Raw genomic sequence first — 12,826 nt, 5'->3', positions numbered from 1 at the left:
GATGTGGGGTGTTTTTCTTTTTTACTTGAAACCACAATGGTAGGGCACCGAGAGTGAACATGCAATAAAATACCCTAATGGAAATTAGGCTGTATCTAAGGCAGAGCTTACTCTGGAGCATTAAGTTTCTAAAATAAGTGTTTTATCATCCATTGACACATCTCACTGCAAATCTACCGAGATTTAAGATCTTCCCCTAAAACACTACCACAGGAATTACAAAGGAGTAAATAAACACCGTAAGTCTTTGTTTATTTAATTATCTACATGGTCCATTAGGCGGCTATAGAATGGCTTGGCAGTTGGTTGCTTTTCCTGGGTTGCTTTTCTATTTCTTTTCGTTCATATAATTAAAACTGGGGTGAGGGGGAGAAGAAAGAGATAGGACTATATGTGACCCGAGAGCCTTCTGGAGAATCGGAAGCTGTTATTTATTTATTTATTTATTTATTATTTTTGATAAACAGTTACTGTGTCTAATTAAACTTGGGGGGAGGGGAGGGCGAAGAGGAGGTAGGCAGGCAAAATTAATACCGTTTCCCTCAAAAGTAAATCCTCCCCGCGCGCGCGCGCGCGCAGTACAATCGGATCTCAGCTGCTGCTTGGCTCTCGCCCACTGAAGGGGCTTGGCGAGAGAGCCACGGTGATCCTGTACCTTTAAGACCGCGGTTAGTTCACCCCGCCCTGGCTCCTGGCCAATCTAAAACCAAGCACAGGAGGCCCTTCCCTAAAGCTTACGCCAAGGTCCAATTCAGCCAGGGCTACTAACCGCCTCAAACTGAGAGAGTCGCTCAAGGCGATAAATCAATGCAAATACACACTTTTTTCTTTTTCTTTTTTTTAACAGTCAATTTGAGCAACGGTCCGCTAGGAGGAAAGCTTCGTTCCTCTCGATTCTCCTAGATTTTCTGGACTTTTTATTTATTTACCTACCTACCTACTTACTTATTTGTTTATTTATTTATTTATTTTGCATCCACCGCCCGAGATTTGCAAGGAGGCTTGGGAATTTGGAGGGGCTGGGAAACCTCTGGATGGAACTGGGAAGGAAGGAGGAGCCCTTCCGCCCCGACAGAAGAGGCAAGGCGGTTCTGAAAACTCTACCGCTTCTTTTTCCTTCTCCAAGCGAGAGGGAATAAGGGTTTGGTCCTAATTCTGACCCTTTTTTGGTTTTGGTTTTTTTTAAACCGCGTTCCGGCTTTTATAAGGCTGGAATCCTGCGCAGAACTACTTGGCAAGAATATCTTGGAAAACAAATCCTGCCAAACCTGGCAAGAACCGAACCGAACCGGCCGGGACTTGAACGCGATGTAAAGGACTGAAGGAGAAGAAAACTAGCAGACCGAACTTCCCTCGAACTTCGTGAGCGCGCCCGCCCGCGCTAATCTTGAGTTGTCAGCACGCTGGATTTTCCAACAGGATTCAGAAGGCCGGGATGGACGGCCTGTCTGGGTGCATAAAAGGGAGCAATACACCCGCGTTTTGTTCTTAGCTTTCCTCTCATCCTGATTACCCAACCGCTGCAGGTATATAAGACCCCGGCGTAATCCATTTTCGGCAGCCACCTAAACTAAACCGACCGCTTCGCGGCTTCCACCAATCTCAAGGTCCTTCCAACCCGGCCTTTTGGTTTCCAATGCACAACAATTCCCTTAAACGCCTCCACCTCCAAAAGCCCCCATCTTCACGACCACCTCGGCTTCCTTCCACTTTGACCATTTCACAAGAAAACGAACGAAAGCAAGACTTACTTGTTTTGTCATGGAGTCGATTAAACGGACATAAAAATCCTGTTCGGTTCTTATCCCTGGAAGCCGGAATGGGGAGAAATTGGGGGGGTGGGGTAGGAAAAATAAGAAGAATTAAGCAAAAGGACGAAAGTGAAAAACTGAAAAAGCTTTTTTTTTTTTCTTTTCCTGAACTTCCCAGTTACTTTGCGGTCCCGAAGTACGGGAGAAGGTCTTGAAAATTGGAAACCCGCAATAATTAACCGGTATCCTCTCCATCATTTCAAAGCTAATCGCAAATATATTTTATTCAGAGTCAAGCAATGCTCAAAACAGATCCGCTCTCGGTTAGCTTTGTGTAGTCCTCTATCCACCCCTCTCGTTTAATTGGAACGGATCCCTTTGCCCAGATCAGACTTCGTGTACCCTGATCGATTGGGCGAAGGTGATAGCTCTGCCTTTGCTCCCGATTTGGGGGAGGGAGGAGGACAAGAGAGAAAAAATGTTATTCAGGTGAGGGTGGCATTCTGTTTTATTTGGATTTCCACCTATTAGGTCTGACAAATCTTGAAAGCATCACCGGACTATATAGGAATTGTACTTCCTCCTCCTTTTCTCTTTTTTTGGGGGGAGGGGAAGGGGAGTTTGCTTAAGGTCGGGCGGCTACCTTTGGAGAAACATTTGAGAGGCACAAGCTGCTGTCCGAGAAATTCTACTCTGGTTTTTAAAACGCCCCATTCGGTCCTGTTTGCTGCCGCTGTTTTTTGTTTCTTCAAGGTAAACCGCGAGAGAGATTTTTTGCTCGCCCTGGCTAATGCATCCCAAGCCTGAGCGCGGTGGGGCAATCCTCCCCTCCCCTCCCCTTTCCGTTCCCTTCCAGGGGAAAACAGACGTACTGAACGAAGGAATTCCCTGGAGATTTAAAGCCCGCCCGGAGCTGTCAAAGCATAAGGCAGAACAAGGCTCACCGTTGCTGTAGAGGAGCTGCAGACGGTAATGGATCCCGTTGTTGGTCTTTTCGCTGTTGGCTTCCTGAAGCGAAAGGACACACAAGTGTTAGGAGCAGGACCAGCAACCAGAGCAGCAAAGGCGCTCCTGAAGAGCCCGAAATCCCGGTCATGTCGCTAGTTGCTACTTATTTCTTTACTCTCTCCCCCCACACACACCCCAATCTCATCCAAATCGGGACATTATTCAAAGGGGGTAGAGTTCAACCCAATCTGTTCTGGGGAGAGAGAAAAGGCCAAGAGCAGATTGGAAAAGCGCGGGAGGGAAACATTTAGTTAGACACTTAGCCGGGTGTGTGGGGGAGGGAGGACAAAAGTTGGCAGATTGCTGGGCGGGAGTCGGCCAAGCGTGAGTTTGAAAGGATCCCGCAGAGGCCGGGCTCTCTTCTCTAGGATGGTCCCGGGCAAGGAACAGAGGGCACCGGAGTACAGGGAAATCTCTTTGATCTGATGACACGCGCAGGCAGGGCGCCCGTTCACACGTACACTTACTTTCTCCTTCTCCACGAAGCCCACGAAGGCGGTGCGCTCGATCTCCACGGGCTGCCCCTGCCGGTCGTACAAAGCCAGCACGAAGTGGAAGAAGTTCGATTTCCGCAAGTTGGAAGGCGGCTGCTTCTCGAAATGAGCCCGGGCCAGGCCTACCCCGCTGCGGCCAAAGAGACCGAGTTAGGCGCGTTTCGTCCCAGACCCTGCTGCTCTCCCCTGGCCGAGAAACTTCCCATTAGCAAAGCTTATGAGGGCCGAGTCCGGCAAAAAAAAAAAAAGGTACCAGGCCTTTCCTTAGCATCAAGCGAGCTGCTCGGTCCAACAAGCGGGGGGCTAACCAAGTTCCCGAGCTTGGGTCCATTTCGTGCCGCCTGCTCCCCAACTTCGAAGGAAGAAACGAAGCAGGTGATTCTTCCACCACAGGGGAGAAACGGAGCCATTCAGCCTAGTGGCTGCTCCGCAGGAACCCCCCGGCCTCGGCAATCCCGAAGCAACCGCCGCCTTTCTCCAACCCGCAAAAAATTGTCCCTGGAAAAATTCAACCCGGGGGTGGAGGGGGGAGGAGAGAGGCCTTTGGCTCTCTTTTCTTTAGGTTTTATTTTCCCGACTCCTTCGCTGCAGCCTGTGAATTAGCGAGCCAAAATTGCCGGCTGCTTCGAAGTGCCCTGGGGGATGCTCCGGCTGCCTACCCAAGGCCACGCTTTCGCAGGTCGGGTCAGTGCGGCCTCAGCTGTCACTAACTCCGCCTGATGCCCGAAGCGCTACTCTCGCTCGCAGAAAGACTCTCTTTCTCTCTCGGATCCCAGCCCCGCTCTCTGCTCGGGCTGGAAACATCCTTACAAAACTTTTTTTTCCAAAATTTCACCAACGGCTTTGTCCTCGCACTGCTTTCCCTTCCCGCGCAGAGAAGACGAGGGAAGAAGGGAGGGAGGGATCCAGTCGATCAGGACCGACGCCTTCGCGACCTGTCAAGGTTCCCAGCCGCCCGGTTTAAACTGCGGGCCCCGGGTTCAACCCCAGAAAACGGGGATTTGGGAGTAAGCACCGTGAGGAGGAGAGTCGAACTTAGTTCCCGGGAGTTCTGGACTGGAAGTAGCTGGGGAGTTGAAAAGGTCCTGGGCGTACTTTTCTCGAAAGGAATTGTTGGAAGGAAGGGTTACCGTCTTATTGACGAAGAAAAATATAGACCATCCACAAACAAGCAAAGTTGTTGTGAAAGTGACAGGACCACATTGGCATCGGCATTTGTTGGATGCAACTTAAAAAGAAGGGAGGCTTTTGGAGAAAAGAGAGAGAGAGAGAGATGGGGAACAGCAAGGAGTAAATGTGCAGCCTATTTTTACTTTTTAATGTATCAGAAGTGTCAACATGTCTGGAGGCGATTCCTGAATGTAAAGCTCCATGGTCTTTGAGATGGGAAAGAAGTGGGGGAGAGAGAGGGAGAGGGAGAGGGAGAGGGAGAGAAGGGAAGGGAAGGGAAAGGAAAGGAAGGAAAGAAAGAAAGAAAAAGAAAGAAAGAAAGAAAGAAAGAAAGAAAGAAAGAAAGAAAGAAAGAAAGAAAGAAAGAAAGAAAGAGAAAGAGAGAAAGAAAGAAAGAAAGAAAGAAAGAAAGAAAGAAAGAAAGAAAGAAAGAAAGAAAGAAAGAAAGAAAGAAAGAAAGAAAGAAAGAAAGAGAAAAAACTGTTTCAGCGGCTACTCGGGTCCTAAGATTAAAAAGTCACTGCCCACCAGCTACAGATACCTGAGGCTGACTGGACCGCTGGATGTTCGAGTCAGGGAAGGAAGGAAGGCGGGAGGGATGCTGCCGCGAGCTCTACCTACCTCTGCGCCGCGGTGTTTGCATCCAGGACGCCGGCTCCCTGCATCCATGTCCTGACCGCGTTCATGCCGGCGCCCAGGGGCTCTTCCTTCATGCTGCTCCCACTCCTCTGAATGCTTTCCTGAATCCCAAACATGAATTAAGGACAACCAAAACCTTCTTTTCTTCTTGAAAAAAAACAAAAAACAAAAAAAAGCAAGGAAAAACAAAAATGCAAAACACAGCCACAACGCAGGGTGTTGACAAGAAGAAAAGCGCGGAGCGGATGGGGTTTTTCGTTTCACTGTCCCTTCTTGCTTTCACCCCCACCCTCCCCCTTTGCTTTCTTGCTTTCTCTGGAACGGCTGCTGAATCAAAGCAAATCAGAGAAAATCAAAGACAGACATTGAAGGGATTGGGGGGAGAGAAAGAAGAGGGAGGCAAAAAAAAAAAAATCCAAAGGGTTACAAAAATCTCTCCCCGGGGCCGGCTGCGGATGCTCTAGCGGACGCCTTGACGAGCTTGTTCTTTGGAGGGTGGGCGCCAGACCCCGGCTGGCCTCTTCCTCTTCCTCCTCCTCTTCCTCCTCCTCTTTTTCTTGAAACAAAAATCAGAAGATGGTTTTTCTTCTTCTTCTTCTTCTTGGCTGGCTGGCCGGGGTCGCTCAAGAACTGGCAGGACGTTGCCAGCGGCGTCCCTTCCGTGCTGTGAAGTCTCCCCCACCCCCCCACCCCCGCCGCACTCTTTCGGATCGCCGAAGAAGGCAGTTTAAGAAACAATAGGTTCAACCGGCGCTGCGGCGGCTGTAGCGGCGGCTGTAGCGGCGACGGCGGCGGCGCCCTTGGCTACATCAAGTGTCATTTTCCAGTGACAAGAAAGCGGCAACTTTGGGATCTGTTCTCGGCGAGGCTCCTTCTCGTGCGGGGCTTTTTCCCTCCGGCCAAAGACCGGCGCTGGTCCTTTTCTTTCTCTCTCTTTCTCTCTCTCTCTCTCTCTCTCTCTCTCTCTGGCTTCTCCTCCTCCTCCTCCTCCTCCAACAGTGCAGGAAGCCTTAGCTGGCTGCTGGGGAGCCCGAAAGAGAGAGAGAGAGAGACGGGCAGAGGAAGACACGCGGCGCTCGTACGCCGGGAAAGGTAAGCGCACCCCACCCCCGGGTGGATTGAGATCCTCTTGGCTTCCTCCCTCCCTCCCTCCCCGCTCCCCTCCTCCCCCGCTTCAATCCGAGCGCTTTGGCAGGCTTTCTCAATGGGATCGACTTCGGCTCTCCCCGCAGCTAAACACACCAGCCCGGCAGCCCCACTGGGCAGGGGGCGGCGCCCTGCGGGCCGGAGCCCGCCCCTGCCCCTCATTTGCATAGCGTCATAACTTCCTCGGGCCGCTGCAGCACGCCCACCAATCGCCGGAGAGGAAAGCCGAGCCGCCGCCGCCGATGGCCGCCCCCACATCCCCGCCAGGGATACGCCCCCTGATTAGCATGTCCCGGCCGCTCCGCCCCCTTTTCGCCGGGAAAAGACCGGAGAAAGTTACCGCGGGGCGCTCCGCTCGCCTGCCGGGGAGAACGCGACAGGCGGGAGGGCGGGCAAAGGATCGCGCCGGCCGGAAGGGCAAGCGATGCGGCCCGCCGGGATCGGACCGAGCAGGAGCCTCGGCCCACGTGCTGGGAAGGGAGCCGCCCGGAGCCGCCTGGAGCCGCCTTTCAACGGGCGGTTCTCGTTCTTCCTATAGTGGGGGGGAGCGAAGCGAAGGCGGGGAGGGGGGGAGTTTTGCGCGGCAGTTGAGGATCGGGCGCTTCGAGTTCCGCGATCAGAAGGAATCGCAAGAAAAAGGCGGGTGGGAAGGCTTTGGTGGCTGGAAACGAGTGTCCCCGAGGCTCCGAAGAGCCGGGAGGGGTTTGCTGTCCGCGTGGGAAATTCGATCTGCAGGCGCTCTGCCCTGCGTCCTCCAAGATTGTGTAAAGATGATTCAGAATAACAGCAACGGCGATGATAATAGTAATAATTATCATCATCCCAACGAAACACGGAGCCTTTAATTAATGCAAGCGATTCAAGACGCACAGCTGTCGCCCACTAGGCCAGATTTCTTTTGCGGCGGCAGCAGCGAGACAACTTGTCCTTCCTTCCTGCAACCGGTGATCTGAACCCGTTTTTTCAGGATCCGGCGATTAATATACTTTATTTTTTTAATTCGCCATCCGAAGAAGTCAGAAAGCACAGATGGGCAACCCCCTCCACGTACATGTATACCTCTTAGAGGGCGTGAACCTTTTTAAAACACCGGGTGGTTTTGTTGGTTAAGGAAATGCAACGTCAACTCGCTACTTCGGAGTTATTGCCACATGGATCTTGCAGTGCTTTTGATTTTAAAAAATAATAGTAATAATAGCGCTCTCTTTCTTTTTTCCCAACCCACGCGATGCCCAATCTCCATGCGGAAAGTCGCTTTCTGACACGGTCTTTGCCTGAAAGGGATTGCAGAAATAATACGAACCATAATAATAAGTTAAAGAAGTGGCAACTGTGACTTCACATTGTTTTGAACAGAGAAGAAATAATATGTTCTCTCCATCCTCTTTAGCAATAACAGAAGACTATGCGATTAGTCTAAAAATTGGCTTTTTTTTCCCAGTCCAATGCTAAACCTGTTCCTTTTTTCTATTGTAGCAAACTCGGAACTGCGCGACTGGCGCGGGGTGGGCTCTTCCCGCCATAAAAGTATTTCCCCTCAGAAAAAAAAATCGATTTTCTGACCAGGGGATCGTCCTTCTGTTTTCCCTAAGCGAAACGATCGAGTTGAAAGATAGAAATGAGAGGGGCTGAAAAATCTGTGCCCTATTCTTGCTTGGTTTCCAAAACGCGGGAAGAAAAACATTCAAATCAATCCACTCCACAATGAATCGACTTGCGAAAATCTTCTCCAGACTCCCTTTCTTTGCCGCAAATTCTCTCACCTCCCGTAGCAAGTCCCGCGCACCCAGTCTGCGCCCCGGTCATGCCACTTCACTTCGGGATTCTCGCTTGCCAAAAACCAGAATCTCCCGCGCCTTTTTTGTTGCCGGTTATTTGTCGTGGGGGTCTTATTCTTAAAGAGAAAGAGCGAAAAAGTGCCATCAAACCAGTGGTCCCAAACTTTTGGCCCGCGTAGTCACCCCTCTCAACAAGCTTTTTAATTTCGACGGCTAAATAAAAGTAAATCCATAAACCGGCAGGAAACTCGTCAGAATTGCTTTCTTCTCCTTCCAAGTAAACCTCATTGGGATTGCGTTGTTGGAAGCCCTTTAGCAAACTAGCCAGATGGACGCACTTCAGACTTATTGGATCGACAAGCGTGTATTTGTTTTTAACTCTGATCCTAACATCCAGTAACCAGCATCTGGCGCAAAATGGCACCCTCTTTAATTTTAAGTGGGTGAATTGAACGGAGCTCACATATACTCCACTGAAAGAACCCCTTTCTCAGCTCTTATTAGTTTTCAATATTGTTTAATGTGGGAGGAGAAACAGGATTACCACCGATAGCCAAACATCCAAGCAGTCAGAAATCCTCTGGAATCTATTCTAGATCAGTAGAACCAAATCTGCTTTTTGGTCTCTCTTGCTCTGTTAATTCTCGTCGCAGAGGAAAAGCGGCGCTGCGCGAGAACAAACTATAATAACTGAATTCGGGACAGTTTATATTCTCTATTCTAGGTGTGTAATGCTATAAAACTCTACGTAGATGTTTAATGCTGAAAGAAAAAGGTGATCAAGGGAGAAGCACAAGCTGCACTGTATTGTAACTTTAAAAGAAAGTTAATTGAGATTTTATTTCCCTCTTAAAGTAGATCCTCTTGAATCTAAAACTCTTCAACAAAACACAAAATTGTTCACAAAACAAATAAGGAACTACTCAGGTACGATTGTACTGATTTCAAGGGAACTGTACTAACTATGAGTACTGTTCAACATGTGTTTCTGTTTGCATATATATTTAAGAACATAATGTCCACATAGCTTTACATTTAAAATCTTGTAAGTTAAAGATCTCTAAGCAGAAGCCTTCAGACTGATTCCTGTGATTTTTGCTTATACGAGATGAACGAGATGAACGTCTGTAAATGTCAGCAAAAGATCTGGAGTAGAAGCACCATTGGGGCACATTGGAGATCATGGTTATCTATTAGATAATACCTTGCTGATGTCATAAGATGTGTATGGATTGTATTTTATCCAGCAAATGTGTATGATCTCTTTTGCAAATTTTGAACATTTAGTATGCACTACCTAGTTCCCATAATAGCAGACTGTGATTAACCCCTTGGGTCTCTGCACATTCTCTAGTTAACTCAAATTAATCACAACACATGGAGAGCTTATTTCTCCAACAGGGTAGCAGGGTTCAAATTTTCCTGCATATGTCAAGCTGTTAACAGATTGCATTTAGTTGAGCTCTACTTTTGATGACTTCACAGACACATTTTCATGTCCTTTTTTTGACAATATTGTGGAAGTGGAGCATCACTACCTTTTTACAGGCTGTTTCTAGCCCAGAGATTCTCTCATTCAAATACTTAACCAGATCCAGCCTGCTCAGCATTTCAAAATTTGTCAACATCATTCAGGTGCTGCTCTTAATCATTTCTGAACTGCATGATCGCAGATACTCGATTGGGAAGGAAAAGCACTCCAGGGTTGTTTTAAGGCACTGACCCTGTCTCCTAAATAAAGCTAATGCATAGTTGCTTGCCAAAAAAAAAAACCCAAACCCCTTTCCACTTTTCCTTTGTAAATATTCCTCAAGTGCTTTCTGAATACTTGGAAAGTTGGAAGTTATCATCCAATTTTTAAAGGTTTTTTAAAATTAGAAATCCAATGGTTACTTCATTCCAGCCAGATGTTATTTGAACTGTCCACATAGGGCATGCAATGGTAGTTGGTACTTCATCGTACTGATGTAACCTTGCAGAAAATTCATCTGTCAAAATAATGCATTCCACGACATCTGTTAGGAAAAATACCAGAAGATTCTGAGAAATGTGTCCCTGCAGTTCATACGGTATAAGACTTCATCTTTCTGCAGGGTGTAAATGTTGCATTGTAAGATTACTTCTGGTGGGCTGAATAGTTATTTTTACTGCTGCTCTTTTTTATTGAAGCTTCATCCCCATCCTCTATTGGTCTAGAAAGATTGCAGGGTTCCAAGAAAGGAAGCTTGAAAACTGTAATAGTGGAAGCCACTGGATAATTATTCAAAGTCTTGCATGGGGAAAACAGCTGGTGGGAGTACTATACAGTATATCAAATCTGGTATTGATATGTAAAGACGTTCTAAAATCTGGAAGCATTGGATGGAAAACATCTCTTGCCATATTATAGTTGAGATTTGTTCAGCATCAGGCTCCAATCAATAGCTTTGGGGAAACAGTGGCTCTCATGGAGAGCTTGCCAAAAACAAAATGATAGGGAGGTCCAAGGATCTTAAAATATTCCCCTTGCAAGTAAAAAAGAAATCCATTCCAGCTGACCACCTGTATTTTATCTTACTTTCTCCTCTTCAAGCTCATTCAAAAATGCAGTGTTTCTCGTCTCATAAGTGAAACTCTGGAATAATTGGTAGGTTTTGATTATTTGAAAGTTTTTAGTCCAGCTCCACTCTTTAGATGTTATTATTACTTTCTCTTGAAATGAGAAAGGCCAAAGCAAGCCTAGATGAACCCTGGATGAAATACATATTCTCACATGGAAATCTAATGCACATACTGTATTGTTCATCCTCTGCTACAGCCCCATGAAATCTTTCCCTCCCACCATATTTAATATGATCATTTTCAGCCTTAGCCTTTCAATTCTGAGCTACAGTCGACAATGGAAAGCAATTTGCACCTTTCCCAGTGGTTTGTTTTCCCAGGGCTCCACAGATGCCTGCAGAAGGAGCAAGCAACAATAAGTGCAGCTCTTGGATCAATACCATGAGCTGGTTGGCAGCCCCCTCTCTTCACATTTATTCCTATAGCCAAGGGAATAGTACCCTGTCTTAATGCTGTTTGGATGATCATGTTACCAAGTGCAGATTGTGCTCCACCCTGTCTTGGTGGACAGTGGCATTATAACTTTTGTTTACTCTCTGATGATCAGAAAGCAGAACTCTATCATTAGATCCAAGAAATGATGTGATCTTGATTGATTGATACACACACACACACACACACACACACATACATACATACATACATACATGTATGTATTTCTTGGATCTTACACATCTTATTTTTACCTTCATCAATGTACCTTTGGAAATAGCTCTCCATCTGTACTTAACAATGAGCAGTTCTATATTCTACTCATGTTTGTGGCTGTCTCTGCTGCAAGTGGATGACGTTACTCGGGTTGATGAAGTGCTCCCAGCCTGGTGGCTCACTCCAACCTAAATCCTCCTAACTTTATTGAGATTGCAGCTTTCATTTTCTCATTTTTCTCTAGCCCACATGAATCTGGACTACACTGGCTGAAAATTCCTACACTTCTGGTCCTGGCACATTGCACTTGTATCTGCAAAGATTTAATGGGGTCTAATGGAGTCCTGGGTAAGGTTCTTCCATGGACACCATGTGTGCCTAAAAGCATCAGTCTGTGAATTAGAATTACTATGAAGCTGCCTGCTTCTTGAATTGAAGCCCTGAAAAGCTTAGGATGGCACAATCAGCAAAGCAGAAGAGGACAAAAGGAATTTCTTTCTTCATCTGCCCTACAGCTGCCAAGCCAAATGTATTTGTTTGTTTTAATATTTCTGCCTGGGTTTTTGTCACATAGATCAAAGCAGCTAGCAACATCATATAAAATATAACCATATGCGAAAAAACTAGGAAATCTCCCAGTTACACATCCAGGCTTTTAAAAAAAAACAAAAACCGTCCAAATGCAAGTAATCATCATACTAATTTAAACAACACCCTTGTAAAAGAGAGCTTATACTGGGGGTTTAAAGGCTTATCCATTTTTTTTTTTATTTTTAAAACTTAAATTACCTGTACTGAAGTTCTGGATGAGACATCAAAAGCAATGTTTCCCAATCTCTGCAATATGAAGAAGGGTGGACTTCAAGTCCCAGAATTCCTTAGCTTTCTTCAAGTTGCCAAGATTGGAAAACATGCTCAAAGGAAATGTGAGATGACTTGGTAAGCAGAGAGAAGGGTGGAGCCTGTGAGACTCATGCAGCCTATGAGGTTTGCAATCCCCAGAACTCTCTGGAAAGATGACCCTGAAATTTGAAAAGAAATTTGCTTATAACTAATTTGATGTCTATTCAGTCTTTCCTTCAGTAGCTCAGGAATGCATATTCCCAATTTCTGTTCTTCCCACAACAAATATTCTAGGGTGGGGATAATTGAAAAAAACCAACTGGCCCAAAGGCACGTTAGGCCTCCATTGCCAAAGCAGAGATGGAATTTTCCTTGAAGAAAAATAAATCTATGGGTACTTAGAAAGCCAAAACACATTTACAAGGAGCAAAAAAAAAAGACCCCACACTGTCCTAAAAAGAAAAACAATTCCCCAAACACACCAGAAAGTTTGGCTCTACTCTTTTGTGTGACGTCATTGTGTTATTGTTGCCTTGGATGCTAAAAATAAATAACTTTCCCCATGTAATCATCTGAATTAATGCCTTTCCCATTACCAAGTAGAAACAGGCCAACATTGACAGATAAATCTTCTCCTGAAAGCAATTGTTTTGCTGTACACCTCCCAGAGCCACTTGTTTGTGAGATGAGCAGCTATATAAATTAGATAAACAAATTGTTCAGCATCCTAAAACCATAGGGTATCTTG

General features: G+C 46.5%; 1 protein-coding gene across 8 annotated transcripts in view; it reads right to left on the bottom strand.

Annotated features, from left to right (window-relative positions):
• Positions 1-6,274, bottom strand: part of EBF1 (EBF transcription factor 1) — a 390,212-nt gene extending 383,938 nt beyond the window's left edge. For all 8 annotated transcript variants that reach the window (XM_026682156.2, XM_026682157.2, XM_087955087.1 and 5 more), the window contains exons 1-4: positions 5,045-6,274; positions 3,227-3,383; positions 2,696-2,759; positions 1,752-1,807 (exon numbers count right to left, since the gene is read on the bottom strand). In XM_026682156.2, the coding sequence (XP_026537941.1) occupies positions 1,752-1,807; positions 2,696-2,759; positions 3,227-3,383; positions 5,045-5,178 (411 nt within the window). In that variant the 5' untranslated portion in view covers positions 5,179-6,274. The remainder of the gene's footprint in view (positions 1-1,751; positions 1,808-2,695; positions 2,760-3,226; positions 3,384-5,044) is intronic.
• Positions 6,275-12,826: the final 6,552 nt, after the last annotated feature.

Source organism: Notechis scutatus, chromosome 2 (genome assembly GCF_049901735.1).
Source record: "Notechis scutatus isolate UNSWTSFEM ecotype Mainland chromosome 2, rNotScu1.2, whole genome shotgun sequence".
NCBI lineage: Eukaryota > Metazoa > Chordata > Lepidosauria > Squamata > Elapidae > Notechis > Notechis scutatus.
The sequence above is the reverse complement of the archived record's forward strand: the minus strand, read 5'-3'. Positions and strand labels throughout refer to the sequence as shown.